General features: G+C 33.0%; 2 protein-coding genes, 1 long non-coding RNA gene and 1 other non-coding gene across 5 annotated transcripts; 3 read left to right on the forward strand and 1 right to left on the reverse strand.

Annotated features, from left to right (window-relative positions):
• Positions 1-221: 221 nt before the first annotated feature.
• On the forward strand, positions 222-27592 carry LOC117127908. The gene is made up of 3 exons (XR_004450880.1): positions 222-233; positions 1029-1033; positions 26801-27592. It is a non-coding gene; the product is annotated as an uncharacterized LOC117127908 (long non-coding RNA).
• LOC103838388 lies at positions 558-6014 on the reverse strand. The gene has a single exon (XM_033278893.1). The coding sequence runs from the start codon at positions 2801-2803 to the stop codon at positions 2009-2011; it is 795 nt and encodes a 264-aa protein (XP_033134784.1). The 5' UTR covers positions 2804-6014; the 3' UTR covers positions 558-2008.
• Positions 14000-14106, forward strand: LOC117128646. Its single transcript, XR_004452040.1, has one exon. It is a non-coding gene; the product is annotated as a small nucleolar RNA R71 (small nucleolar RNA).
• LOC103838389 (lipid transfer protein EARLI 1) lies at positions 24076-24869 on the forward strand. 2 transcript variants are annotated; one of them, XM_033278895.1, is made up of 2 exons: positions 24076-24672; positions 24706-24869. In XM_033278895.1, the coding sequence occupies exon 1, from the start codon at positions 24177-24179 to the stop codon at positions 24618-24620; it is 444 nt and encodes a 147-aa protein (XP_033134786.1). In that variant the 5' UTR covers positions 24076-24176; the 3' UTR covers positions 24621-24672; positions 24706-24869. The 2 variants fall into 2 exon arrangements, with proteins under 2 accessions (XP_033134786.1, XP_033134785.1); XM_033278894.1 differs by having other exon boundaries at positions 24077-24676; positions 24710-24869.
• Positions 27593-27630: the final 38 nt, after the last annotated feature.

A 27630-nucleotide genomic window follows, 5' to 3' on the forward strand; every position in this document is an offset into this window, starting at 1 on the left:
TATCCTTTTGTACACTTTCAATAATTAAAAACAATAAAGAAGTTTATTTCCAACAATACAACTAACCACACATCATATTGAACTCTTTTCAACTCCAAGTGCGGTCCATGAATTAATTTGTCCCGAGGTATTTTTTTTAAAAAAAATATTATAATTTTATTTATTAAAATTAATAGCAGAAAGTTGATTGATTAGTAACTTAAGACTTGATTCGTGTAACTACAACGGTTGTGGTTGTGGAAATTTACAGATGTGGGTGGTTGCGATTTTAAGCGGTTTTAAGAGATTTGTATGACTAGTACTACGGTTATAAATTGGTGCATTTGTAGGATACTTATAACTGGTTAACCACCAAATACAACAGAAGTTAAATAATAAATTAACAATATTGATATTTTATATAATTATAAAAAATATCAAACATCATAATATTATAATAAATAAAAAATTATATTTTTAAAATTATATTTTTAAAATTTTAAAAATTATAGAAAATTATTTTATTCTAAAAATTTATAAAATAAATTAAAATATAATAGATATATTTTAGTAGCTCTTTTTTGTCGACATATTTTAGTATTTCTATTATTTTAGTTTAATTTTTGTTTTTGTATTTATATTGTTTAAAAATATATATCCTCCCGCAACTGCAAACGATAATTGGAACGAGCTTTTGAATTTAAAAAGTTTAGAGTGGTTTGAAGCGGTTGAGTAGTTGTTATAAAACGCCAACAACCACTATTAACAGCAAAAATGCGTTTGAGGGTGATAGCGAGAAAACTAGTCATGTCTTTACTTTCTGTTCTGCCATGCGGTCTCTTCATCCCACAGAAAACATTCACGACCTAAGGTTAGGCCTATGTCTCAGGCAGTCAGGCTTGAGACGGAGCTTCTCACGGGCGGACTGAAGCAAGTTGACGGAACTTTGATTCCCAAATCTCCTCCTCAAAAATCCATACAAGATTTTTTTGACGGCTATTGGTTAACAACTGCAAAGAGAAATCTCAGGCGAAGGTGGGCAAGACCAGTGATGGTAGCTTGGCAAATCGTAAATTTGTTGTCGACGGTTGCGTCAACAACAGTTTCTTCATCTCGTCGACTAACATGTGTACCGAACATGCAGACATATGTAGCCATGCGGCTCTTTTATTTAGCTTCTCAAATTAGTGAACTGAGTTTAGATGTAAAGTGGTGAAGAATTAGGCATGTCATCTTCTTTTGTTTTAGCCCTTTATGCTTTCATATAAATGAATATGAGCGAAAATGAATTGATGGGCCTAATGGGTCTTAACGTGCTTGTTGAACTTCAGATACTCGTCTTTTTCTTGACGGCAGGCCTCGAGTTTCACCGATGTAATTGTCCATGTGCCTCAAATAAAACTTTCATGATTTCTTTTTCAAATTTTACTCTTTTTCTCTTCCTTTTTTTTACTTTAAATCTTTTACAAATGCTCTTTAAACGGAACCACTTTACAGTTTACACTGATTATTCTTTCTTGAAATACTCAGTGAAAATTTGAAAAAGTTTATTTGTAAACAGTATTAACAAAAGTTACAAATTTTGAAATTTCCAACTATAGTTTTCAGTTTTCACATTTAAGGAAGGTAGCTGTGAAAGTAACGTACAGAGATTTTAGGGAATCAAAGATTTACTATATGTAAAGCATTGAATGTACGTGTATCTAAACACCCAACTGTATAAAAAATAACAATTGGCTGCGTGATAATATCTATTTATGACATTGTAAAAGCCAGTGAACTATTCAGTATTTATTTTCATAATTATTCAGTATTTAATCTCAGAAAGATTCAGTATGTAATCGCATTAATTAAGAAAAACTCTCGTTACATTTTTTTTTGTAGACAAAATTAATTAACATTTATCAACACAATTTTTACCAAATTATGCATCGGAAAACAAATTCCCTAAACATTAGGAGAAAATCGCGTTGATAAATGAAATTACAATTGTCAAAAGTTAGAAAAAATAAAATAAAACTGCGTATTTTTACAGGCGGTAGACTATGAGAAAACAAGGCAGTACTGCACGTGTATCGAACACGAGCAACTCGCCGTCGCCACCACTCAGTGAGTCAAACCGAGATCGAACGTCCGAGTCAACCGAGTCGTACTTCAACTCGTTTCGCTTCATGACTCGTCCCGCTATAACCCGGCAAACGAGCATCGCCTTCCTCCCTTTACCTCCACCCGCCTTATCATGCGCCATGCAACTCCCGGCGAACGTATATATCGACGCGCCGCCGCCTTTTCCTCCAAGAATCCCCCACGCGCCGCCGCCATAACTCGGACCCAAACAGTAAAACCTCATCGTCTCGTTCCCGTCGGCGACCGAACGCGCGTTCTCCTCACGCGATTTCCCGACGCTTTTAGTCTTCACGGCTTCACGATACTCCTCGAACCGGGTCAAAGTCTTTGACCCGTTTTGCACTTTGAAGATCATATCGATCCGACCCGGAAACGGTTTCGGGCCCCAGCTTGTCTGGAAAATAATCTCCACGACGTTACGAGACTGATGGCCTTCCGCAAGCTCTGTTAGTGTCGGCAAAAGCGGGTCACGAACTACAGATGATCGAATCCGTGTCGAAGGGGTTGAAACCGGGTCGGATTCTTGTTTTTTGGGTTTGGGTTTGGGTTTGGGGTTTTTAGTGTTGATCACGTCTTTTAAGTTCTGTGTGCTTCTTCTGCAGCTGTAGCTTGACATTCGATGTATCGGACTCGGATTGTAAACATCATCGAAAGCTTTCGACTTGCACTGCCACGATTTGACCCACCCGCTAGACATATCCAAGATCCGGGCCCAAAGTCTCTAGTTTTTTTTTTGTGTGCTCTCTCTCTCTCTAGCTCGCTCTAAAGAACTTTGAAGCATATGAAACAAAAGCAAAAGAAAGCTTCGTCGGGCGCGATGGTGATAATAGTGAATATAAGTGTAAGTTGGGTATTTGTTCAAAAAAACAATGTGTAAGTTGAGCTTGGAGTAAACTACAATATTACCCTTTATTGTCAAAGGGAAGTCACGTCTAGGGTGGGTAATTTTGTCTTCTTAATAATGAAAAAAGTATTTGATTTTGTAAAAAATAGATTTATCTTGGGTAAGATAGTACACAAAGAAATGTAACGAAAATTTTACTGTTTTTATCTTGGTAGTCTTCTATCCTCTCCCCACCACCTCTTTGTGTAATTAGTTACTGCGTATCAAAAATGGAAGAAAACAAATTTATTTTTGTAGTTTCAGAAAGTTTGCTTTTGATTTTATGTAAGATAATATACAAGGAACAAGACGGAAATAAATGTAGGGAAAAATTGACAGTGGGGTTTTATTGTTTTTATTTTGGTACAGTCTTGTGATTCTTGTCTTTTTATCATAAATGGATCACAAATATACAGAAATAACATTTTTCAAAATCACTTATTTGTTTTGTTTTTATCTCAACATTAGGATTTCACATGTAATTTCTATTCAGTACAAATACAATTATGATATCTGGATCTTCTAGTCGATGACAAACATATTTCGAAATCAATGAGGGTTGTAAGTTGTAACTCTGTCAGACTTTAACATTTAGACCCAAAAAAAAACTCTGTCAGACCAAGAGGTCCAGAACTATTCAATAAGTATTTAGATTTCATATCGACAAATTACATTATAGTTTTTTTGTGCTTAACACAAATTAAATTATAGTTACCTTAATCCTTTTATATTAACGTGGATATTCGATCGGTTAATACCAGCTGAAAACGGAAACAACTGACCAATTCTTTGGAACATCTCCAAAGACATTCTAGAACTTTAGATATGTAATTTTTTTCTTTTCAAAAAAAAATTTCAAAACCTCAAATTTGAAGTCTGAGGAGTGAAACTTAAAATATAGAATTTCACTCCTTAAAATTTCAAATTTAAAGTTTCATATTTTTATTTATATTTTGGTCCATACAATTACACATCACATTTATAATTTTTAAATATTTTTTCGTTTATTGTATTTATCCTTTATATCTCGTAACATTTCAATTTCTTATAAATTTAAGTTTCACACATGAAATTTAAAATATTTTAAAGCAAAATTTTGACAACACTACAAAAAGAAATTAACAACAAGAAAGCTTCTAAGAATTACATGAAGATATAACTATTACACAAATTTAAATATTACAACAACACTAATAGTCATGTAAATTTGATCTAGAATCTCCAAAAATTTTAAAATATTGTCTAAACAAATTTTGTGTAACCAAAAATGGTTGTTGTTGTTTTGATGTCTTTTTGTACGATTATTTCTTATTCAGATCAAATGTATTCACGAGTATTAATATCATCGATAGAAGTTAAGTCTTTTTGAAACATTTATTTTCCTCTTTTACTTTCTTGTTCAGATCTAATATACTTACGAGTTTAAGACCATCCGATTTCAACAACTTTATAGAATAATATAGTATTTTTCTTGAAGTTTAGTATTAATCATGTTGTTTCTATTTAAAATATATGTTTTAATATAAAATTTTTATATATGTGCTTAATTATCTACAAAAACTTTATGAATTTAAATTGATTATAACAAATATAAGAACCATAGTATAAAATACAAATAGTTTTGAAGTTAAGTTTTGCTTTTGTTGAAGAATACTTTTACACTTCAAATTTAGAGTTTTGATAATTTCATAATAGAGAGTCTTTTTGGAGATGCTCTTCCTAGGTAGTAATTTTCATCCGACATAAAATGAGATATTTTTTAAATATTTGTAAATAGATAGCTCTTAATAAGTTTAAGTATGATACATATTTCTAAAACTTTAAAATTAAATATTTTATGATTTTAATATGATATTTAATCAGATTTATATGATATTGAAATATACATAATATATTTTTAATCTAAATATCTAGTAAGTGATGATTCATACTCATATTGTTTTGTGATCATTTACTTTTTATAGCAAATCTCTTAAACCATTAATCTCAAAATTTTAGTGTGTAACTTTTAACAGTTTTAATCATTTATAAAATTTTTAAATATTTCAAAATATAACATATACAATTTATTTCATAATAAAAAGAAATTAATGATAGAAGATGTACAAAGTAGGCCTGGGACGGATCGGATATCCGAGCAATTTTAAGGTATCCGGATTTGGATCATTATCCGGCGGATCCATAATTTTACTATATTTATCCGGATCTGGGGTTCTCGGATATCCGAGTGTCAGATATCATTCTAAAAATTGTAATATCCGGCGAATATCCGGATCCGGATTTTGATCCTTAAAATAAATAAAATAATAATATTAATATTATAAAATATTAACAATAATTTAAAACTTTTAAAAAATATATAATGTTTTTAATTATTTCTATGTATAATATTACAAAATTTACATAATATATATATATAAATATATATATATATATATACTATTATAAAAATGAAAATATATTAAATAAAATTAGTTTATATATATATATATATATTACTATTTTTGAAATAGTTATTAATAAAACTTACGGATCCTGATATCCAGACTGAAAAATCAAGATATACGGATCCAGATCCGGCTTTGACGTATCCAACATTTTACTATCTGGATCCGGATTCGACATCCGGACTTTCGGATCGGATCCGAATTGGATATCAGATAAAAGTCTCAGGCCTAGTATAAAGTGCAATAAATATATATTATTCAATATCATTAATTTCATATTTATTTTAAATCACATTAGGTAATTTCATATATTTTATTTAAGTAAAGAAAGTGGAAGATTTATTTATGAACATTTGACTAGGGGAGAATTACAATTTTAGCACAAATTTGATACCACTTTTAAATTTACCCTTCAAAGATAACCATTTTCCTAAAAAATTGAAGTTTGTGATGAAAAAATTAAAATAACCCTAATAAATCATTAATAAATATTTAAGAATTATTATATAAGTTTATAAGCCGAACACCTCCCCCCCCCCCCAATATACTAAACCATAAACTCAAATTCCTTATATATTAATTTAGAAACATTACAACTTTTTTTTGTAGCCATGTGTCATCACTAGGATGATTTTTAGAATCATTAGAGAAATATGTTGGTCAATCTAATTATATAATAAGATTTTTATTAAACTAACCATAATTTCATGATTAATATTCTTTATTATTTACTTAAATAAAAATTACGGAATTGCCTAATGCGGCTATAGTATATATGACAATTAATGATTTTGAATAATAAATATTTGATAAAAATTAATGTATCTTTTATCATATTTGTTTAAATTTAAATTATTAAAACAAAATTAGAAAATCACATTAACCATATAATAAAAATTTATATTTTTCTGCATATGTTATATCTTGATTTGTTTTAAACGACTATAAATTACTAAAACTGTTAAACTTTTTACATTCATATTTTATGATCCATGGTTTAAAGTTTTTGTTGTGACAATATACAAATGATTACAAAGTCATATAAGTAAAAATTATAATTTAATTAATTATTAAGATTAAATATATATATATATATATATATATCATTTTAAATTAAACTATATACCATATAAAATACATAAATAATTTAATTTTAAAATTTAATTTGAATAATTTTTTGTGATAAAAGCTTTAACGAACATTGGCAACTTAATTTTTTTTAAATTATAACTTATTAAAACTATTAATCCCACAATGAAATTTTTGTTATCAGTAATTTAACATTTTTGCTATAAAAGATACAAATGATCAAAAAAACATGTTATCATTTAAATTTAATTACATATTCTATCAAATAGAAAAAAGTATTATTTTGATTAATAAAATGTATTTATATGTTCGTACCAATTTAATTGTATATGTAATAGTTACTGACTTTTAGTTATTTAATATATATTTATTATTTCATAATATATAAAAACATATAATATGTAAATAATTTATTTATGTAATGTTCATTCCGTGCAAGGCGCGGAGCTTAACTTAGTGTTATAGTATTTTTGATTGAGTGTATTTTAAAAAATGATAGCCAACTTATGATATTTCAAAAAAAAATATCTTTGATTAATGGATCATTCACTATATTATATACGATGGTAATCATTTAATATTTCTAGTAACTTAAGTAATTCAAATATAATTTAAATATACATGACTATGAAAAAACTGTGGTGTTGACACTTAAACATAGTAATCAATGTTACAATCTAAAAAATGTTAATCAATTAATATATAAGAAATGTTACTCATTCATTACCCTGTTATATATATATTTGTATATTTTAGAAGTCTCATACAAATTTTGAGAATTCTTAGTCATAATCTACATTTGTCTTTATTTTAAGGATTGAGAAGTTTTCTACTAGTGGACTCTAACATTCCTAAAACAGGATCTACACATATATCATATTGAAAAATCTGTATCATATAATTTAACCTTTTTAAAATTATACACCTCCTAAGTCCTAACACAATCTATGATCTCCAAAATTCTTTTAAACAACCCAATAATTTTAACCAGAAAATTAACTCCTTGTTGAACAAAAGTAAATCTGTTTTTTTTTTCACACCAAGCACAACTGTCTTTGATGCATTTATTTTCCTACACCATTGGATTTTTTTAAAGAACAGATAGTTGTCGTCTTTGAATCAATCATTGATCAATCATACCTTTTTTGAATTGATAAAAAGAACAAAATTTTGTCAAACATCTTGAATGATTTCGTTTTCTTTGATTTTTTTTCTTAATATTAATTCATATTCTTACGGGTTCATGAGTTAACATAATACTTCTGAAATCAAACCAAGTAAAGACTAGATATATACAGAATGAACATAGAATAGAAATATAAATGTTTCTAGCTAGGATATGCGTATATCTTAGTTACTTGTCATCCTACTATTATAAAATTATTATATCGTTAGCTTTATAAAATAGGGGTTAGCAGTAGTACCGTAGTTATGGAATCTTTTAAAATTTGGAGATTTACAGAAACAAAATGGAAGAATAGAAGAATAGAAAGAGAATGGAAGCTGCCAACTGATGTTAGGAGTTTTCAAGGCTTCTAAGACAAATGTTGTAGTATAGAAGATTGTCGAACCAGTTCTGAGGGATATCAAAGCACTGAGAATGCAAGTACTCACTTAATCTAAGTGCAACCAATGATTTAGATGGGTTTTAAACTATGACTAAAACTAGAAAGCAATAACAGAATGATACTTTCTTGACTAAAGGAAAAGAGAACTCATGGGTATAGGGATTAGACCTTGGGTGATCAAGTATCGAACTAAGGATGGCAGATGATCAATCAAACTATCAACCTTAAGCCTAGACACAATTCTAAGCAAACTCTATGTCTAGATGAATGCTCATTTGCTAACATATCTCAAACATCAAATGTCTTTGGTTGAATAATATGAAAGCAATCATTACTAACAAGTCTATTAGCTATCTTAGTACCTTTAACAACAAATGTCTTTGGCAAAGTATACTAAAAGCCTAGAAGAGTTGTCTCGGGCATTTCATCGAACACCTTTCGGGTGAGAAATGCCTAAGGATCAACAACTGAGTGGCCAACTCAGAAGATGCATTATGATTACTCTACTAGCAAGGAAATATGAATGATCTACACTAAAACATCCTAGCTCTAACCTAATCACCCTTAATCTCCCTAACCCATGAATTCAAAAGGTGATTACTCACTAATCTCCATGATTCCTCTTAAACCCATATTGGATTTCAGATTAATCATGTAGAGAAATACAGGAAATAAAAGGAACACAGAATTTCAATAACAAACTGATCAATTCATTCAAAGAGATCCCTTTCCAAGGGTTTTTGGTGGTTTTTCTAAGAACAAAGATGATCTGCCTCCTGGTGGCTTACAGAGTAATAAAACATAGGTTTAGAAAATAAAAACGTGCATAATGAAATGACCAAAATGCCCTTGAGAAATCACAAGTTCGAGCAGAAACAAAACACGGAGCGACCTCAGCCCGTCGCTCCGACAAGTCGCTCCAGGCTTCGGGAGCGACCTCGCTGTGTCGCTGCGAGAGGTCGCTCCGGGCTCGTTCTGAGCATCTCCGGGTGATGAAAACGCGAGCGATTTCTCCCTGTCGCTCTGGTATGGTCGCTCTGAGCTTCGGGAGCGACTTCAGCACGTCGCTCTGGAAGGTCGCTCCGAGGTGTAAATGTGTGTCTCCAGACGTGAAAACACGAGCGACCTTGTGCAGTCGCTCTGGATGAGTCGCTCCGGGATGTGGTGCACAGCGACCTCATGCCGTCGCTCCGAGAGGTCGCTCCGGCTGTGCTCGTCCAAAGATCACTCTTTTCACCTCTTTTGAGCTCCAAATAACCTCATGTGGTACTCCAGTACCTAATAGAGACTCATGTATGCAAAATGCAACCTAAACATGTCTGAATCCTAATCTATATGATGAAAATGCTCATGGATGAATGGATAAAACAATGCAAATATGCAAACTAAGGATGGCAGATGATCAATCAAACTATCAACCTTAAGCCTAGACACAATTCTAAGCAAACTCTATGTCTAGATGAATGCTCATTTGCTAACATATCTCAAACATCAAATGTCTTTGGTTGAATAATATGAAAGCAATCATTACTAACAAGTCTATTAGCTATCTTAGTACCTTTAACAACAAATGTCTTTGGCAAAGTATACTAAAAGCCTAGAAGAGTTGTCTCGGGCATTTCATCGAACACCTTTCGGGTGAGAAATGCCTAAGGATCAACAACTGAGTGGCCAACTCAGAAGATGCATTATGATTACTCTACTAGCAAGGAAATATGAATGATCTACACTAAAACATCCTAGCTCTAACCTAATCACCCTTAATCTCCCTAACCCATGAATTCAAAAGGTGATTACTCACTAATCTCCATGATTCCTCTTAAACCCATATTGGATTTCAGATTAATCATGTAGAGAAATACAGGAAATAAAAGGAACACAGAATTTCAATAACAAACTGATCAATTCATTCAAAGAGATCCCTTTCCAAAGGTTTTTGGTGGTTTTTCTAAGAACAAAGATGATCTGCCTCCTGGTGGCTTACAGAGTAATAAAACATAGGTTTAGAAAATAAAAACGTGCATAATGAAATGACCAAAATGCCCTTGAGAAATCACAAGTTCGAGCAGAAACAAAACACGGAGCGACCTCAGCCCGTCGCTCCGACAAGTCGCTCCAGGCTTCGGGAGCGACCTCGCTGTGTCGCTGCGAGAGGTCGCTCCGGGCTCGTTCTGAGCATCTCCGGGTGATGAAAACGCGAGCGACTTCTCCCTGTCGCTCTGGTATGGTCGCTCTGAGCTTCGGGAGCGACTTCAGCACGTCGCTCTGGAAGGTCGCTCCGAGGTGTAAATGTGTGTCTCCAGACGTGAAAACACGAGCGACCTTGTGCAGTCGCTCTGGATGAGTCGCTCCGGGATGTGGTGCACAGCGACCTCATGCCGTCGCTCCGAGAGGTCGCTCCGGCTGTGCTCGTCCAAAGATCACTCTTTTCACCTCTTTTGAGCTCCAAATAACCTCATGTGGTACTCCAGTACCTAATAGAGACTCATGTATGCAAAATGCAACCTAAACATGTCTGAATCCTAATCTATATGATGAAAATGCTCATGGATGAATGGATAAAACAATGCAAATATGCAAGATATCAACTCCCCCAAACTTGTTCTTTTACTTGTCCACAAGTGAACTTTCTAGAACTCATAGGAAGAGAGGTTGAAGGTGGGAGCACATAGCCAAAAGAAACACAACTAGCACACTCTCTTATTACACTCTAGCTTCTCTAGGCCTATCTTAACTCTTTTTGTTCTTACACTCATCATCAAGCATCCACACATTCAAATCAACCAACTCTCACATTCATTAAGCACAAAACATCAGGTGAATTCTTGCAAATGGTCAGTTGGTCCAAGTCATTTGGTTGGGTAAGGGAAGGCTTTTATTCAAGTGATTCAAGAGGTTCAAAACATATGATCTTTAAGGTGGTTTACTCTCAAAACAAGTAGCCTTGACATTGCACATAATATATCTAAGAAAGGGATCAACTCATGCATACAATGCTCAATCTCCATTGTTCTACCCTTTTCCCAAACATACAATTACACAATCATTCCCCAATGTCAAACCCAACTCACATCTCTCACCAAAAGATTCTAAAAACATCAGCTCTTTCTCTTTGAAATCTACAAGGGATTTTTCACAACTTCAAAATATTTCTTAGCTCCTAACAACTTTGCTAGCCCCCTTTTCTTTCTTTTTCTTTTTTTTTTCGATTTCTTTTTTTTTTTTTTTATATATATTTTTTTTTTTTTTTTTTTTTAGGTTGGGGGCCAAGACTTTTCAAAACTAGAGCTAGAGGTTCTCTACTTATCCCAGAAAATCAATTCACTTAAGCACAAAGAGTCTATCCTTTTTATTTTTCATTTCTCCCAAATCATGATCACAACACTCACCCTCCCACCTATAGCTAGACAAAAGAGTGTCCAATCTAGCAAAAATGAAGATCAAGCATTGTCGTTCCCGATACTCTCAACATTATGCGCATGTAAGACTTTCCGAAGAAGGCCTCACTCATCAAACAATGAAAGCTTAAAAGGAAGGAAAGGTTTTGGGAGTGGTCTACCACTAGAGTTTGTCAAAAAGATTGGCATAAAAGATGTGACAACTCCAGTGTGTATAGCCATGACTCGGTACACAAGGGACCCTAAGCAAGAAGCATTAAGTTCATTCATTTCTAATAAGGTTGTAGTTGGCTTCAAAGACTGAGTTTCAGCAATCAACAAGTTTCAGGAAGAGTTTTCAAGGCTCGAAACATACAAGTCTTTTTGAGAGGTGCAAAAGCTAGTCAAGTGCAACGTAGTGTTCTTTACAAGGCATTCAAATCATTGCTCCCAATGCAAGTGAATGCAACCTATATGCTCTAGACTCTCCTAAAAATGCAAATGATGCAAACTAAATGATTGATTTTTTTTTTATCTATGCAAATAGGTATGCCATGCATGACTCAATGAAACAACATCAAAGCAAACATGATCAAATACTTGGTACCTCCCCCAAACTTGAGTGACACAGTCTCTGTGTCGTCAAGTAGAGAGAGAGATACCGAAAAGAAGACTAATATGCAAAAATGAAATGGTATATACAAGGGAGTGTGGTGGGTTACCTTCTATAGGGAATGAGTAGAGGGAGATGCTCCCTCCTCGTCGTCCTCAGGTGGTAACTCTTCAAGGTGCTCATCAGCAGGGGTGTCCATCTCTTCAATGTAGAAGGCTTGCCCGAACACAGTTGGTTTCCTCATTTTCCTCTTGATGTCAAAGTGGAGGATGTTCTCTTTACCCAAATGGAGATCAATCGTGCCTTCCTTCACATTAACAATAGCTCCTGCTGTAGCTAAGAATGGCCTTCCTAGAATCAATGGATCTTGAGCCTCCTCACCCATCTCAAGCACCACAAAATCTGTAGGTATCTCATACCTTCCAATCTTCACAGGGAGGTCCTCTAAGATGCCCACAGGATACTTCACTGAACGATCAGCTAACACCAGAGAGAGTCTACACTTCTTCTACTGAGTGAATCCAAGCTTCTTTGCAACAGACAAAGGCATCAAGCTGACACTAGCTCCCAAATCGCAGAGACTTTTCTCAAATACCATAGGTCCAAGAGCACAAGGTAGTGTGAAGCTTCCTGGATCCTCTAATTTCTCTGGAACATCAAGCCTCTGGATGATGGCATTGCACTCATGGGTAAGAGTCATCATGCTTTCCATCTCCTTCTTCTTTGCAGCTACAACATCTTTCAGGAAATTGTTGTATTGAGGAATCAACATGAAAGCATCGATGATGGGCATTGCAACCTGAGCTTCACTCATTTGCTTCTCAAACAGAGCTTTGTATTTCTCTAGCAGCTGCTTCTTGAATCTACCAGGGAATGGAAGTTTGGGTTCATAGGGAGGAGGAACAAAAGAACTTTCACTTGCTGGAGTAACAACTTCACCATCCTTTACTGTCTTCTTCTCCTCTCCAACCTTTCCTTTACCTTTGGCTTCCACTATCTTCTCCAAGATCTCGTCATTGATCTTCTCATCAACAATCACGACTTCATCATCTATGTTGATGGCAACCCCCTCACCTAATTTCTCAGCATCCTTGGTGAGGGTTCTAGGAGGTAACTGCTTACCACTCCTAAGGGTGATAGCTTTGGCCTCCTTGGGATTTTGGTCAGACTTTCCAAGTAGAGATCCTTGCTGGCGATTCTGGTGAGTGTTCATGGAAGCAAATTGATTCTCTAAATTCCTGACTGTAGAAGCAAGGTGTGAGAATTTGTTGTTGAGCTCATTGTAGCTCCCATCAATCTTGGTATGAAGGTTCTTCAACTCATAACCAATATGCTTCTCACTTCTAGTCTGAGACTCCAAGATTTGTTTCAGTAAGGTATCAGTGCTGCTCTCTTGAGGAGCAGAGGAACCAGACGAGGGGTTTTGCTGAGGCTGATAGCTGCCTTGCTGGTTGTTTCTTGGCGGATAGCCACTCTGTTGGTTGTTTGGGTAGGATTTCTGTTGGTAGTTGTTGTACTGAAAGTTGGGCTCCTTTTTGTACCAGCTACCATTGTTGTTGATGAAACACAACTCCTCTTGACCTTCCAACCCCTCAACTTCATGGACAACAGCTGGTGTCTCTTGGCTTGGGTTGCCGACAAAGTGCAGCTGCTCTTGGGTAGCTTTATCAGCAAGGAGGATGTCTATCTTATCCTGTAGAGCTTTCAACTCCTTCCTCGTTTGCTTATCCTCAGTTCTACTGCTTCTGTCGTGGTCTCCACTGTAGACTGCATCACTCTTAACCATGTTGTCAACCAGCTCCTCTGCATCCTCCTCAGTTCTCCCCAAGAAGAACCCATTACTAGCTGTATCCAGTCTGGCTCTGTACTTAGGGAGAGCACCACGGTAGAATGTGCTCAGCAAGCTCTCCTTAGAGAAACCATGGTGTGGGCATTGAGCTTGATAGCCCTTGAATCTCTCCCAGGCTTCACTGAAACCTTCCAAGCCCTTCTGTTGAAAGCTCGAGATCTCGTTTCTCAGCTTAGCAGTTCTTGAAGTAGAGAAGAACTTCTCCAAGAATGCTTTCTTGCAGTCATCCCAAGTGGTAATGGAGTCGCTGGGTAGAGACTTCTCCCACTGACGTGCCTTATCCCCCAAAGAGAAAGGGAATAGCTTGAGCTTTAAGGCATCTTCGGACACACCATTGGTTTTTGACAACCCACAGTAGCTGTCGAACCTGTCCAAGTGATCAAATGGATCCTCTAGAGCCAAGCCATGATACTTGTTGTTTTCAATCACGTTGAGGAGTCCTGACTTGATCTCGAAGTTGTTGGCTGCCACGGCGGGTGCTCGGATTCCCAATCTATGACCATGAATGCTGGGACGGTCGTAAGTGCCAATGGGGCGAGCTGCTCGCTGTTGGTTAGGTGGGCCATTGTTGTTAGCGCCATTGACGCCTGCATCTTCTTGATGGACGTCTCCCATGTCAGTGTTCAGTCTCTGCAATTGAGCCTGATGTTCTTCTTCTCTTCTCTTTCTAGTACACTCTCTCTCTAAAGCCCTGATGTCTGCTGCTCTTGGAACTAGGTTTGATGGACCCCTGCTCCTCAAGTTCATACACCTGTAGATTAAAGGGAGGTGAAGAAGAGTCAGTAACAAAAGAAAATAAAAATGACTTAGTCTCAAGCAAGTGACTAAATCTCAATGTTCAAATCTACTCAGAATTTGGCAACGGCGCCAATTTGATGTTAGGAGTTTTCAAGGCTCCTAAGACAAATGTTGTAGTATAGAAGATTGTCGAACCAGTTCTGAGGGATATCAAAGCACTGAGAATGCAAGTACTCACTTAATCTAAGTGCAACCAATGATTTAGATGGGTTTTAAACTATGACTAAAACTAGAAAGCAATAACAGAATGATACTTTCTTGACTAAAGGAAAAGAGAACTCATGGGTATAGGGATTAGACCTTGGGTGATCAAGTATCGAACTAAGGATGGCAGATGATCAATCAAACTATCAACCTTAAGCCTAGACACAATTCTAAGCAAACTCTATGTCTAGATGAATGCTCATTTGCTAACATATCTCAAACATCAAATGTCTTTGGTTGAATAATATGAAAGCAATCATTACTAACAAGTCTATTAGCTATCTTAGTACCTTTAACAACAAATGTCTTTGGCAAAGTATACTAAAAGCCTAGAAGAGTTGTCTCGGGCATTTCATCGAACACCTTTCGGGTGAGAAATGCCTAAGGATCAACAACTGAGTGGCCAACTCAGAAGATGCATTATGATTACTCTACTAGCAAGGAAATATGAATGATCTACACTAAAACATCCTAGCTCTAACCTAATCACCCTTAATCTCCCTAACCCATGAATTCAAAAGGTGATTACTCACTAATCTCCATGATTCCTCTTAAACCCATATTGGATTTCAGATTAATCATGTAGAGAAATACAGGAAATAAAAGGAACACAGAATTTCAATAACAAACTGATCAATTCATTCAAAGAGATCCCTTTCCAAAGGTTTTTGGTGGTTTTTCTAAGAACAAAGATGATCTGCCTCCTGGTGGCTTACAGAGTAATAAAACATAGGTTTAGAAAATAAAAACGTGCATAATGAAATGACCAAAATGCCCTTGAGAAATCACAAGTTCGAGCAGAAACAAAACACGGAGCGACCTCAGCCCGTCGCTCCGACAAGTCGCTCCAGGCTTCGGGAGCGACCTCGCTGTGTCGCTGCGAGAGGTCGCTCCGGGCTCGTTCTGAGCATCTCCGGGTGATGAAAACGCGAGCGACTTCTCCCTGTCGCTCTGGTATGGTCGCTCTGAGCTTCGGGAGCGACTTCAGCACGTCGCTCTGGAAGGTCGCTCCGAGGTGTAAATGTGTGTCTCCAGACGTGAAAACACGAGCGACCTTGTGCAGTCGCTCTGGATGAGTCGCTCCGGGATGTGGTGCACAGCGACCTCATGCCGTCGCTCCGAGAGGTCGCTCCGGCTGTGCTCGTCCAAAGATCACTCTTTTCACCTCTTTTGAGCTCCAAATAACCTCATGTGGTACTCCAGTACCTAATAGAGACTCATGTATGCAAAATGCAACCTAAACATGTCTGAATCCTAATCTATATGATGAAAATGCTCATGGATGAATGGATAAAACAATGCAAATATGCAAGATATCACCAACCAGGAGCTAATAAAACAAATCGCACTGAAATTTTTGAAATTCTCATATAATGACATCCATTTTCTTCTCCTTGTCGTCTCCCTCTTATTCTGCTTCTTCTTTTATCACATATTTCTAATTATATTATAATAATCTACCCTAATCATACCAATTAGCCTTATTTAACCTACGTAGGCATTTGTTTAATCAATGACAAATGCTTATAAGTCACTGTTGATTAGTTGTGACATTATGTCTCAACTACTCATGTTATATGTCTATAATTAAATGTATATGCTATTAATTATATGTATATATATATACTAGTAATAAAAATGTCTTCTCTGTAGTTAAATTATACTTTTTGTTAAAGTATAGACAAACCATATAATTCACAGCTACGTACGTCTATATATACATATGTTAAGAAGATTTTATTAATGTTACTTAATCGAATCTCATCAATCAAGCCAGAGTTATGCCAGCTGAATATAGTTGGATATATCATTTGAAAAGGGAACACATTAAGAATAATAAAACTGTTCTACAAGAATTTTTTGTGGAAAAGCACAGATCACATAAGCATTAAAAATGGTACATACTAAAAGTTTTATGGTAAAAATATTTTTTTAGTGAAAACTTTTGGGAGAGTGGGTCGCGTAGTAGCATGAGGAGGCCACAACGTTGAAATATGCAAACACCTAATTAAAGCAGTTCCATTAAATAATACAAGAAATCAAAACAAAACAATAGAATAATACATACTCCCATTCCGCACGTAATCATAAATGGTTTGAATTCATGTCCATACTTGACTCAAGGTATTTAAATACTAAACATCCTTAATTTTTCAAAATCTTTTCAAAACACCCTAACTATTTATTTTTGAAAAGTTTTTTTGAAAAGTATATTCATATATTATAGAATTTTAGATCAATTTCAAAACTTATGATCTCCATCCAAAAATTTAACTAGTCAAAATCCATTAGTTAGATATCAATTCCTTAGAAAACAACGCTTTTTAATTAGATTACTCGTTATTGAAAGTTTTTTTTTCTAAAATACTCGATGTTGAATATATATAGTCTTTTCTAACCACAACCAATATATATATATATATATATATTGAATACACTATACCCCAGTTACAAAAAAAAAGGAATACACTATACCCACTAGGACTAAGATGATCGTTTCAAAGTTCAAACTATCGTTGTGGCTTGGAGAAGCTCAGCGACTATTTTTTGCAAACTAGGGCTTAGTTTTCTATTCTCACTTTCATATTCAAATTGCATGAGCAGTAATAATATATTATAAAGTGTGTAATGATTATGAGATCCAAATAAAGAACTAAAGAAATCAAATACGTATGGGGCTTGGAAGAAATAAAAAGGAGTGCCAAGAAGGAAGTTTGGTTGGGAGGAAGCTAGGGTTTTGTGAAAGATGCAAGTTTGTAATCGTAATGTTTTATTTTCGACAGCCTTTTAACTTCACGCTTTGCCCTAAGAATCTTCTTGGTCTCCCCCGGGAATGGTGCTCAAATTCTTTTCAGTTTATTTTTAACGCTCAATAACTAATTTAATTAATTTCGAATACAATCCGGATGAACCAAAACATCTCAATCAAAGTTAATGACACTAGTTAGACGTGCATAATTAAGTTGCATATAGCGTTTTTTTTTTTGAAAAATCTTTTTGAATATTTTGTTTGTTGTTGATATGTATTCAAATGGGTATGTAATTCAATACCATTATTTATTAGCACCCTTTCTAAATTTCAAATATATAAACTTAGGTATTTGTTAGGAGTTTAGGATACTTACGGGTAATCATTCGTGCCTTTTTAATCTGTTCATATATATATATATAATGTGAAAGCAAATACATGATAATTATTCACTTAACTCACCTATTTCTATTATGTCTTAGTTAGTGCCAGTGATGATTTTGTGAAAGAATATAAACTGGCTAGCTGTCCTGAATGATACTAATAGTAGATACTACTAACCTACAAAAATCAAGAGGCAGATTCAAATGGAAAACCAAGTTAATTTTTTGTGCTAGGTAGAACAAGTATTTAACTATAATCTAAAGAAAATAAATATATCTGAACTTTTTCACCGATTCAGAAAAGCTTTGCAATAATCACTTTTTCTTTTGAAAATTTATTAGTTCATCAAAACATTTTCATAATTAGTGCAGTATACATGTTAAATTGGACATTTTCAGAAATAGTTATTTTGTAAAGAAATTAATCCATCAACCGACCAGTTCGTTTAAAAAACACTTGATGCAATCCAATTTAAAGAGTTTAAATTGTACCATACCCCCCCATATTTCAAGAATTTAAAGAACGTACGCTGACAAGAACGTACGCTGTTTATGTGTAGGTTGACCGAAAAAGTATATTTATTGTTTGTTTGCAATCACAATAATTCTCATATATCATTTCTTATCACATCTCCAACAAGCATTCTCGAAAGAATCACTCTTAAAATAAGAGGTTGAATGTATGTTTTTCCAAAGGCCACCTTCATATTTTTTGAGAAAAAAATATTGAGACGTAATAATAAATACTTAAATGTAACTATAAATAATACAACATAGTAATAAAGTATTTATAGCTGTAATATTTATATAAAAATATAACAATAATAAATACTAAAATATTATTTAAAATTTATTTATACGATTGTTAAATATAAATAACTATAAAGATTTAGGTTGAAAAAAACAAACAGCATTTGAAAGAATAAAATTTTGTCAGAAAGCAAAACTTCTAAAAAAGTAAATAGATAAAGAGCTGTTGAAGATATTTTTATACAATTATAATTTCTCACCCATCTCTTTTTAACTAATCAAAAGTACAAGATAACCATAATAACTTAATTAATAATGAAAAACCTAAATAATACAAATAAATACGCTATTAAAAACATTTTTGTCAAAGAGATATTAAAATTCATGCAAATCTACTCATATAAATAAATTATTCATGCAAATCTACTCATAGAATAATTTATAGATATATAATTACTGGTAGAGTTCTTCTTTACATGGTTATCTCAGTATAAGAAAGAACATATTAACAATTGACATATTAAATGAGACTAAATAAACAAGAAACATTAATTAAAATGTAGAGGACATAATAAGAAAACTAGCTGCACAGGATAAGTTATGAAAATTATGAGAAAAAAATAAATTCATGCAAATCTACTCGATCATAAAAATAAGATTTTCAACATGAAGCAACAAATACGTAAATTTTATAAGACAACTTAAAGTAACGCAGTCAAATGTAAATTTCATAACATAAATAAAATTACTAGTTGTAAAATCGTATATGTAATATCTTATAGTTTATAATAGTACAATTGCGTTAAAACCAAAAAAAAAAGTCTAGATGCTAAATGCAAGTCCCAATCCCAGGACTGCATGGAGGTATCCAAACAAACAAATGACCATGGGTTTCGGTAACATTGAGCTATTGGGCCAAAGAGATGGGCTAAAGCCTAACATAGTAGACAAACACTGACACAATGAACTTATTCACTCGAGTTGACATTGTTGAATCTTTTAACCAAAGTGGAATACTATTATAAAATGTGCATTTCATTAGCGTCTAATTTACATCTAATGTAAGTATGTAGCTGATGCACTTATGTGAACAAAAAACTCCAACTATGACTTTACGAGATATTAATAGCAAGACGTACTAATATACTTTTTTTGGTAGGAGCAAGACGTACTAATATTTATCAATAGATATCTACGCGTTTTGTACAAGCATGTTCTTTATTCGCGAAAGTCTTTTTCTTTTTGAACATTACTTCGCGAAAATCTTTATTGTGGGATTCCTTGACGTTTCTTACTAAAACAGAGAACTTCTTAAAAAAACTATCCAATATCTAAAGTAAATGTATAATCTCCACTATTTAAAAAAAAACTTACATAAATTTTGTGTACAGAAATCTTAAGTGAGTTAAAGACAGAAGCACAAAATCTGCGACGAAAAATAAAACACAATCCGTAAAATGGATAATCTTTTATCACCACGTATGGACACGAGCATAATGTAAAGAAGACATTTTGGTATTAGTCTACGTGAAGGAGACCTCGAGTGTGTTTCTCATCATCTTATCTTATTTTTCAACGGTTTTGTGAAAGGCAAAAAATAGAATCATGAATTTCGCTATCACATATTCTGAAGAATGTGTTAAATTCTAAAAAAAACACTAATGTATGGAGATTGAGTATCACGATTGGGAATGTTTAAATTTTTTTTTTTTAACATTAATGTATGGAGGTTGAGTATCACAATTGGAATGGTGGTTAATATCTTTGAAACATTATTGTATGGAGGTTGAATATATATCACTGATTGTCAAAATTTAAAATATACGTATACCCTGACGTTCTATAGTTTATAAGTGTGGATATTTCCAAAGGCAATGTTTATGCAATGGCTCAAAACACTTCCACTCTCTCCCTGAGGCGTATATCATCGCAAACCGTAATTTATGCATTATGGGAATTTGAACGAAACAACTGGATTATTTCAAAGCAATCGATTGTGGGATAAAGAACATGTTTAGCAAGACGAGACACAATCTTTGATTCACGGTTTCCATCGATTTGGTTGATACTACACATGCAATTTCAAGTTGTCTTTCTAGGGATACCCCTTGAGATAGTCGTCTTTTTTCCTATCTTTTTTCTCTACTTCAAGCATATTTTCCTTCGCAAAATACCTGAAAACCAGTATTAGAATATTCAAGTATATCTAAATGTCAGAACGTTTCCTTTTCAATGCTATGCCTAGTTTTTAGAGCAATTGGATTGAAACTTTGTCATACATGATATAGAGAAAAATTGTTTATAAATTATTACTCAAAGAAAGGATAAGTTCAAGAATATGAGTTTCATCATAATCTAGGGAGCATAACAATCCAAAAATCCACACATGGCTTCAATCTAGTTTTTTTCCCTCAACTTCGAGATTTCAGTATAAAAACATTTAACGATGTATTCTGTTTTACATACGACTTTTTGGAAAGGCTATGAAAAAATCACTTGCCTTCCACTTCCTCCTTGCTTTGAACCTTTGCGACGACGGCACCTTTTGGCTTGTACTCCTAAAATTGATTTTATAGTTCTCCGTGTTTATTTTTGAAACACTTCACAGAGTTGTCCGTGTTTATTATTCTCTAAGTTTAAGTTTATATATTTACTAGGATACGACAAACTAGGATATTCTAGTGCTGCACTTTGCGCATGATAAATTTATATAAAAATTATTTAATAGATATATCGTATAAAAAGATTAAAATTTATATTCTTGATCGAACTAATATTTTTCGCCCTTAAACAATTCTTTAAAAAAATTTTGTTAATTACATAATATTTTTATTCATGAGCTGATCCTATTTTTAAAAATATTTTAGGTCAAAAAATCGCTTATTGCATAAGAACCTAACGTTTATGCCGAAGAATCCCAGACATACTATTTGGTTACAATGAAACTATGCCAGCTCGGTGTTATATCATAATTTAGCAATTTAAAAGTTAATTATGGTTATGAGAAGATTACGTTCACGTGCCAATCCTATCTATTTCAATATTTTTCTTTTTTTGTGTCGCTTTTTTCATTTTGGTTATTACTCGATATAAATATTAATTTTTTAGTTTATTCTCATTTCGTTCTTTTGTTTTGCCCTGATATTTAGAAAAGTTTAAGATTTAAAATTATTAAAGTGATACATACTTAGGTTAGATCCTCGCCTTGTGTAGAATAAATATTTTATATTTATTACTTTTATGTTTTCTGCATATTATAAAATAATAAAATAATAATTACATATTAAATAACTAAAAAACAGTTAATATTATGTATTAAATTGGCTTGCGCATATAAATCAAACGATCGCTTTTCTTTATTCGCACTTTTAAGGTAAATAAATCAAAACAATCAATCTTATATATCGAATATGATATATAATTAAATTTAAATGATATTAACATAGATATATAGTATACTTTTAATATGAATATTTATTATAAATGAGGTTTCTACTCATAATTTTATGATTCTTTGCATATCTATGTAACAAAATTTTACACCAACCATTTTTTTTAAAAGTGGATTGTTTAGTGGTTTCAATAATTTATAATCATTTAAAAAAAATAAAGATTTCAAAATTAAAATATTAAATTTTCAGTATATGTTCAATGCAAATATTAAAATATAAGTATGTATTTTCATATGATGCATAGTTTAATTTAAACGATATGATATATATATATATATATATTAACATAAACACCTATTAAACTAAAATTATATATTGATATGATTTTATGATCATTGTATCTTATTATAGAAAAAAATTTAAACCTTGATCTCAAAAGTTTATGTGAGACTTTTAACAGTTTTAGTAATTTATACTTGTTTTGAAAAATTCAAAATACAACATATACAAAAAAAAATCTAGATTTTTATTATATAACTAATGTAATTGTGTAATTATTTTAAAAATAAATAATTAAACAAAATTGATAGAAATTAATTAGATTGTTAGCAAATCTTTATTATTTATAATCATTAACTGCCTTATATATTTTAATCACATTAGGTAAATTCTGTAGGTGTTATTTAAGAAAAAAACATATAATAAATTTCAAGTTGATAAATGAATGGTTCATAATGGACATATTGTATAATATAATATTCTCTAGCAATTTAATTTTGTACTAACAAAATTTTTAATTGATTCTCAATCCGCCATGTAATCAAAACTAACATTCTAATTATGTGACAACTCAGCATGACATTTTTTAAATTAATATAAATTACATTTTATAATTTTTAAATATTTCTCTATTAATATATAGGGGATATATTCATGGAATTTTAATATTTGAGTAATGTTGCTAAAAAGGTTATAAAAAGGTTGAGATGTTATAATTTCAAAAAAGAAAACGGATTGTTATTATCCAAACACTTATTTATCTAACAATATTTGTTTTAGTTGCTGGTTTTTCAAAATTGAAGCTAAAAAATATTTCCGTTCAACTATATTTCATAAAAGATAAATGGGTTGTCGATAATATTAATTGAACACCAAATGTCTAACACATTTTGATTGTTCCAAGTTGACTAATGGTTTATGGAGAATTTTTTTTATTGATATTTGTATTTTTGGCAAAAATAAAATCTAATAATATTTTAAAATATAATGAAAAGATTGTATTAACGTGGCATCATTTTTTGATGCGGTTTAGGCACCATTTGAGACCGGGCCGACACTGTGTTTAACATTATTGTTACTGAACTTCTGACTTGATAAAATTAATTAATTAAACAATTTGTAACAAAAAATGTTCTATGAAACAGTTGAAACTAAGGTGAAAAACTTATACATTAATTTACAAAAAAAAAGAAAACACACACACACACACACACAATATTCCAAGGTTTTTCATTTATCAATTTGCCACTATATGTCATTATATCAATGATCACGTAATATATACGATCATGCAAATTTACAAAAAAAAATAAACACACACACAATATTCCAGGTTTTTCATTTGTCAATTTGCCACTATATGTCATTATATCAATCGATCACATAATATACGATCATGCAAATGTTGTTAGTTTAACTGCTTAGAGGAGATCTTGTCCAATCCAGATCCGAGAGTCCATGCGTTATGCTTAATTAAGAAGGATATTCATTTATCATTTTTATGTAATCCAAAAAGAAGGTAACCAATTTTTTGATAAAATTATATATATGAAAGAGGTCATAAAACATCTTGGCCCATGCTTCAAGTTCAAGCTGCTATAAAAGCCACTCGAACTCTTCATTTTATCCTCATTCTAATTCACACACAACATAGACTCTTTTGTCTCTAACCAAAAGAGGAATTTAACAATGGCTTCAAGAACGAAAAGCTTTTTAGCCATTTTCTTGATTCTGAACATCCTTTTCTGCACAACAATCTCTGCCTACGGTAACTGCGGTTGCCCTTCTCCCAAGCCAAAACCTCACCCCTCCCATAAGCCAAAACCTAACCCTAAACCCAGACCAACCCCAACTCCAACCCCTAGCCCTGTCACAGCCAAATGCCCTAGAGACGCTCTTAAACTAGGAGTCTGCGCCAACGTGCTCAGCGGTCTACTCAACATCACCCTTGGGAAGCCACCTGTGAAGCCATGTTGCACCCTCATCAAAGGACTTGCTGATCTTGAAGCCGCGGCTTGTCTTTGCACCGCGCTTAAGGCTAACATCCTTGGGATCAACCTGAACATCCCTATCTCACTCAGTCTGCTTCTCAATGTTTGTAGCAAAAAGGTTCCCCCTGGTTTCCAATGCTAATCAAGATTATAATTATACAACCACCACTTGATGTCAACATACATATCTTCTTGTTTGGATAGACAAGATAATATATGTAATATAGATTCTGTAATATTTCTGTGTGTTTATGTATGAATATGTATGTGTGTATGTGATTTCTACAACTCTAAACTTCACATTTGTTTTTATTTTGTTCTCTTATATATACAGTCACAGGGGTGTTGTTGTACTGGCTGTTTAAATTAATAAATAATATGTTTAATACTCTTTATGATCTCATAATCGTTATATAACATGTATTAAATCTTATCAGACCACGTTGATCAAGCGAAATATACACGGAAATAATCGTTTTAAAATAAGAATAAGATAGATGGATTTGATTACCAGATCAGATCAAAGGTAATTTATTAGTTGATAAGGGCAACTCGTGTATATATGGATGCGGTGTCAAGACTCTGCTTTGTGTTCGCTGATAATTGACACCTGTTCGTTTAACCAAAATTCTTTGTATGTAAGAGTAAGACGAAATTTGTGTCAACCTCTTATCATTTTAGTGATACTGAGTACTGACAAATGGATAGGGGTTCGAATAAATCAAATGAAAAGAGGTATATGTATATATGGAATAATCAAGGATGAACTTACCAAAGAGACGGTCAACTTTATAGAACAAAAAGAAGAGGTACTAGGCGTTTTTTGAAAGGGAGGTATTAAGGTATTTCCACCCTAGAATTAGTTTTGATTAAATTGGAAAAAATAGACACCTAAAACTTAGATTTGTCCCCGTAGAACTTTTAAAATATTATTTAGAAAAATAAGATTTAGATTTATGTTAATACCATAATACCCTTTAATTAACTAATTAATCTGAATTATAAATAATAATTTTCATAATTAATTTTATTTTACATTAGAAAATAAAAATGAAAAAAAAATAGAAAGAGAAAAAAAGAAAGAGGTAAACTTTAAACTTTACTCTAATTTTTAACCCATCAATGGCGATTTAGAATTTTGGAAAATCTTTACTTTTTCATCGATGTTCTTCTATTTTCTTCCGTCTCTAATCTCTTTTCATCTTCTCCCTCTTTGTTTTTACACTCCTGTACAGATTTCGTCATAAAGTTGTTTCACCTTGGGTATCATCAATTTCATCAAAAACTAAAGTTCTTTTACATTTGGTATGCAATTAATTCTATAGATTCTTAGAACTCTAGATTTTTCATGAGAAAAAATTGTTATCTCTTTTCAACTAAAATTAATTCTATTTTAACCACGTACCAGTGGTTAAATTCAATCTGGGAAATCATGGGTTCGAGTGCTGTTGGGAGGTGATTTTCTTGAGGGATCTTCGGATTCAATACGGAGAAACCTACTAACGTGTGGCCACTAGTGGGATTTACATAGGGTGATTACCAGCCTTCCTGAATGTCTCGACAAATCCCTCGTTAAGTTCCGGTAGACGGTCATTGGCGGTAGTCGGATTCTCTCGAGATTCCAAATACCAGGGTCATCAGAAAAAAATAGTTCTATGGATTGTACTAAAGAAGAACGTGATCAGTATTTGGGATTCTTTATGATCTAATCCTTTTCACGTTTTGTGTCTATATTATTGAAAGGTCTCTTGCGTTGCTGCAAGTTCGTGAGTTATGAACCATTTTTGTTTTTTTCATTTATATAATATTGAATTTAGATTTTCATATGGTTTCGTTTATGTGGTTGACTGGTCACATCCGGTGAATGATGAATCAGTCTCTCCCTCGTTGGTGAAGTGGGCAAATTCTTACCCAAAGCATACATTCCTGCAACCTGTTACAATTGATGTGACACCAATGCAAGTGGATAATACAATTGTTCTATCGTGTTTTAGTCCCCGAGCCTGATAAAAAAAAAGGAAAAAAAAAAGAAAAACAAAAGTCAGTTTTTTTTTTCTTTTGCAAATAAGGACACAAGAAACACGTAATAAAATATGTCACTAATTAATGACATCTAAGCGACTGATAAAATTAACGACATGCACATTAAGGACATTTCTTGGGATGATGTAAATTTGACGTAAATCATGATTAACGACAGAAAAAGAACATTTCTGAGTGTCATTAACTCAGTGTTTTCTTGTAGTGACACTATTCTCTGTTTACTGAACGGTTTGATGATAAAGATCTCCATGAACATGAGTGAGTTTATGCATTTTTCAGTTGCTTGGAACATGCGGCCTCAGTTGCAAAAACGTTCTTGATGTCTGAATGTGTTGTTGTTGAGATTAAGGAGCCTAAACCAGTTTCTGCAGGCAACTCAATGGACAATTCAGGTTATTCCTATTACTCTGAATCCATTGATGGAAGCTTGGACAATAACATCAGAACTCATGTTTCTTTATCTCTGAATCTCTTTGACTTTGTCTTGTTGTAGGATATGGATACTAAGATAGACCAGCCGGATTTACTCTTGAAAATCAGAGATAAATGAACGTTCTGAAATGAGAGTAGCTCATCGGATACAAATTACTTTTAGCTTGCAAACAAATGTTGATGTGCTAAGTGTAATGATTTTTTGAATCAGAGCATAATGTGTTAAAAGTATTCAAGAGTAAACATTGTTGTAAGTTATAATATCTTAAGTCTAACATATAAGTTTTAGCCACTTTTTGAGACATCATAATCGTATGTATTTATCAAATTTGTCCCCAAAAGAAGTTCGTAAGACACTTGAAAGTACAAAAATATTGGGAAAGGCATAAGAGACTTGTTGTGATAACAAGAGAAAAAAAGACAAAATGAATAGCAAGAACATATGAGCATCTCATGCTACAGCTTCTGCTTATGTCACACTTGGATCCCGATTTTCTTTGGTAAATTATCTTTGTGTATACATACATGAGAAATACTTGAATCGTGGTCCTTTCTTTATCATGCAGGAATCAAACTATTGAGGTAAATATGATGGATTCTTGATACTTTAAGACAAACCTTTGCCTAATATTATGTTAGGTCTAAAGCATGAGTGGTACCAAGAGTCTTTGTGTCAT

This window comes from Brassica rapa, chromosome A09 (assembly GCF_000309985.2).
Source record: "Brassica rapa cultivar Chiifu-401-42 chromosome A09, CAAS_Brap_v3.01, whole genome shotgun sequence".
Taxonomy (NCBI): Eukaryota; Viridiplantae; Streptophyta; class Magnoliopsida; order Brassicales; family Brassicaceae; genus Brassica; species Brassica rapa.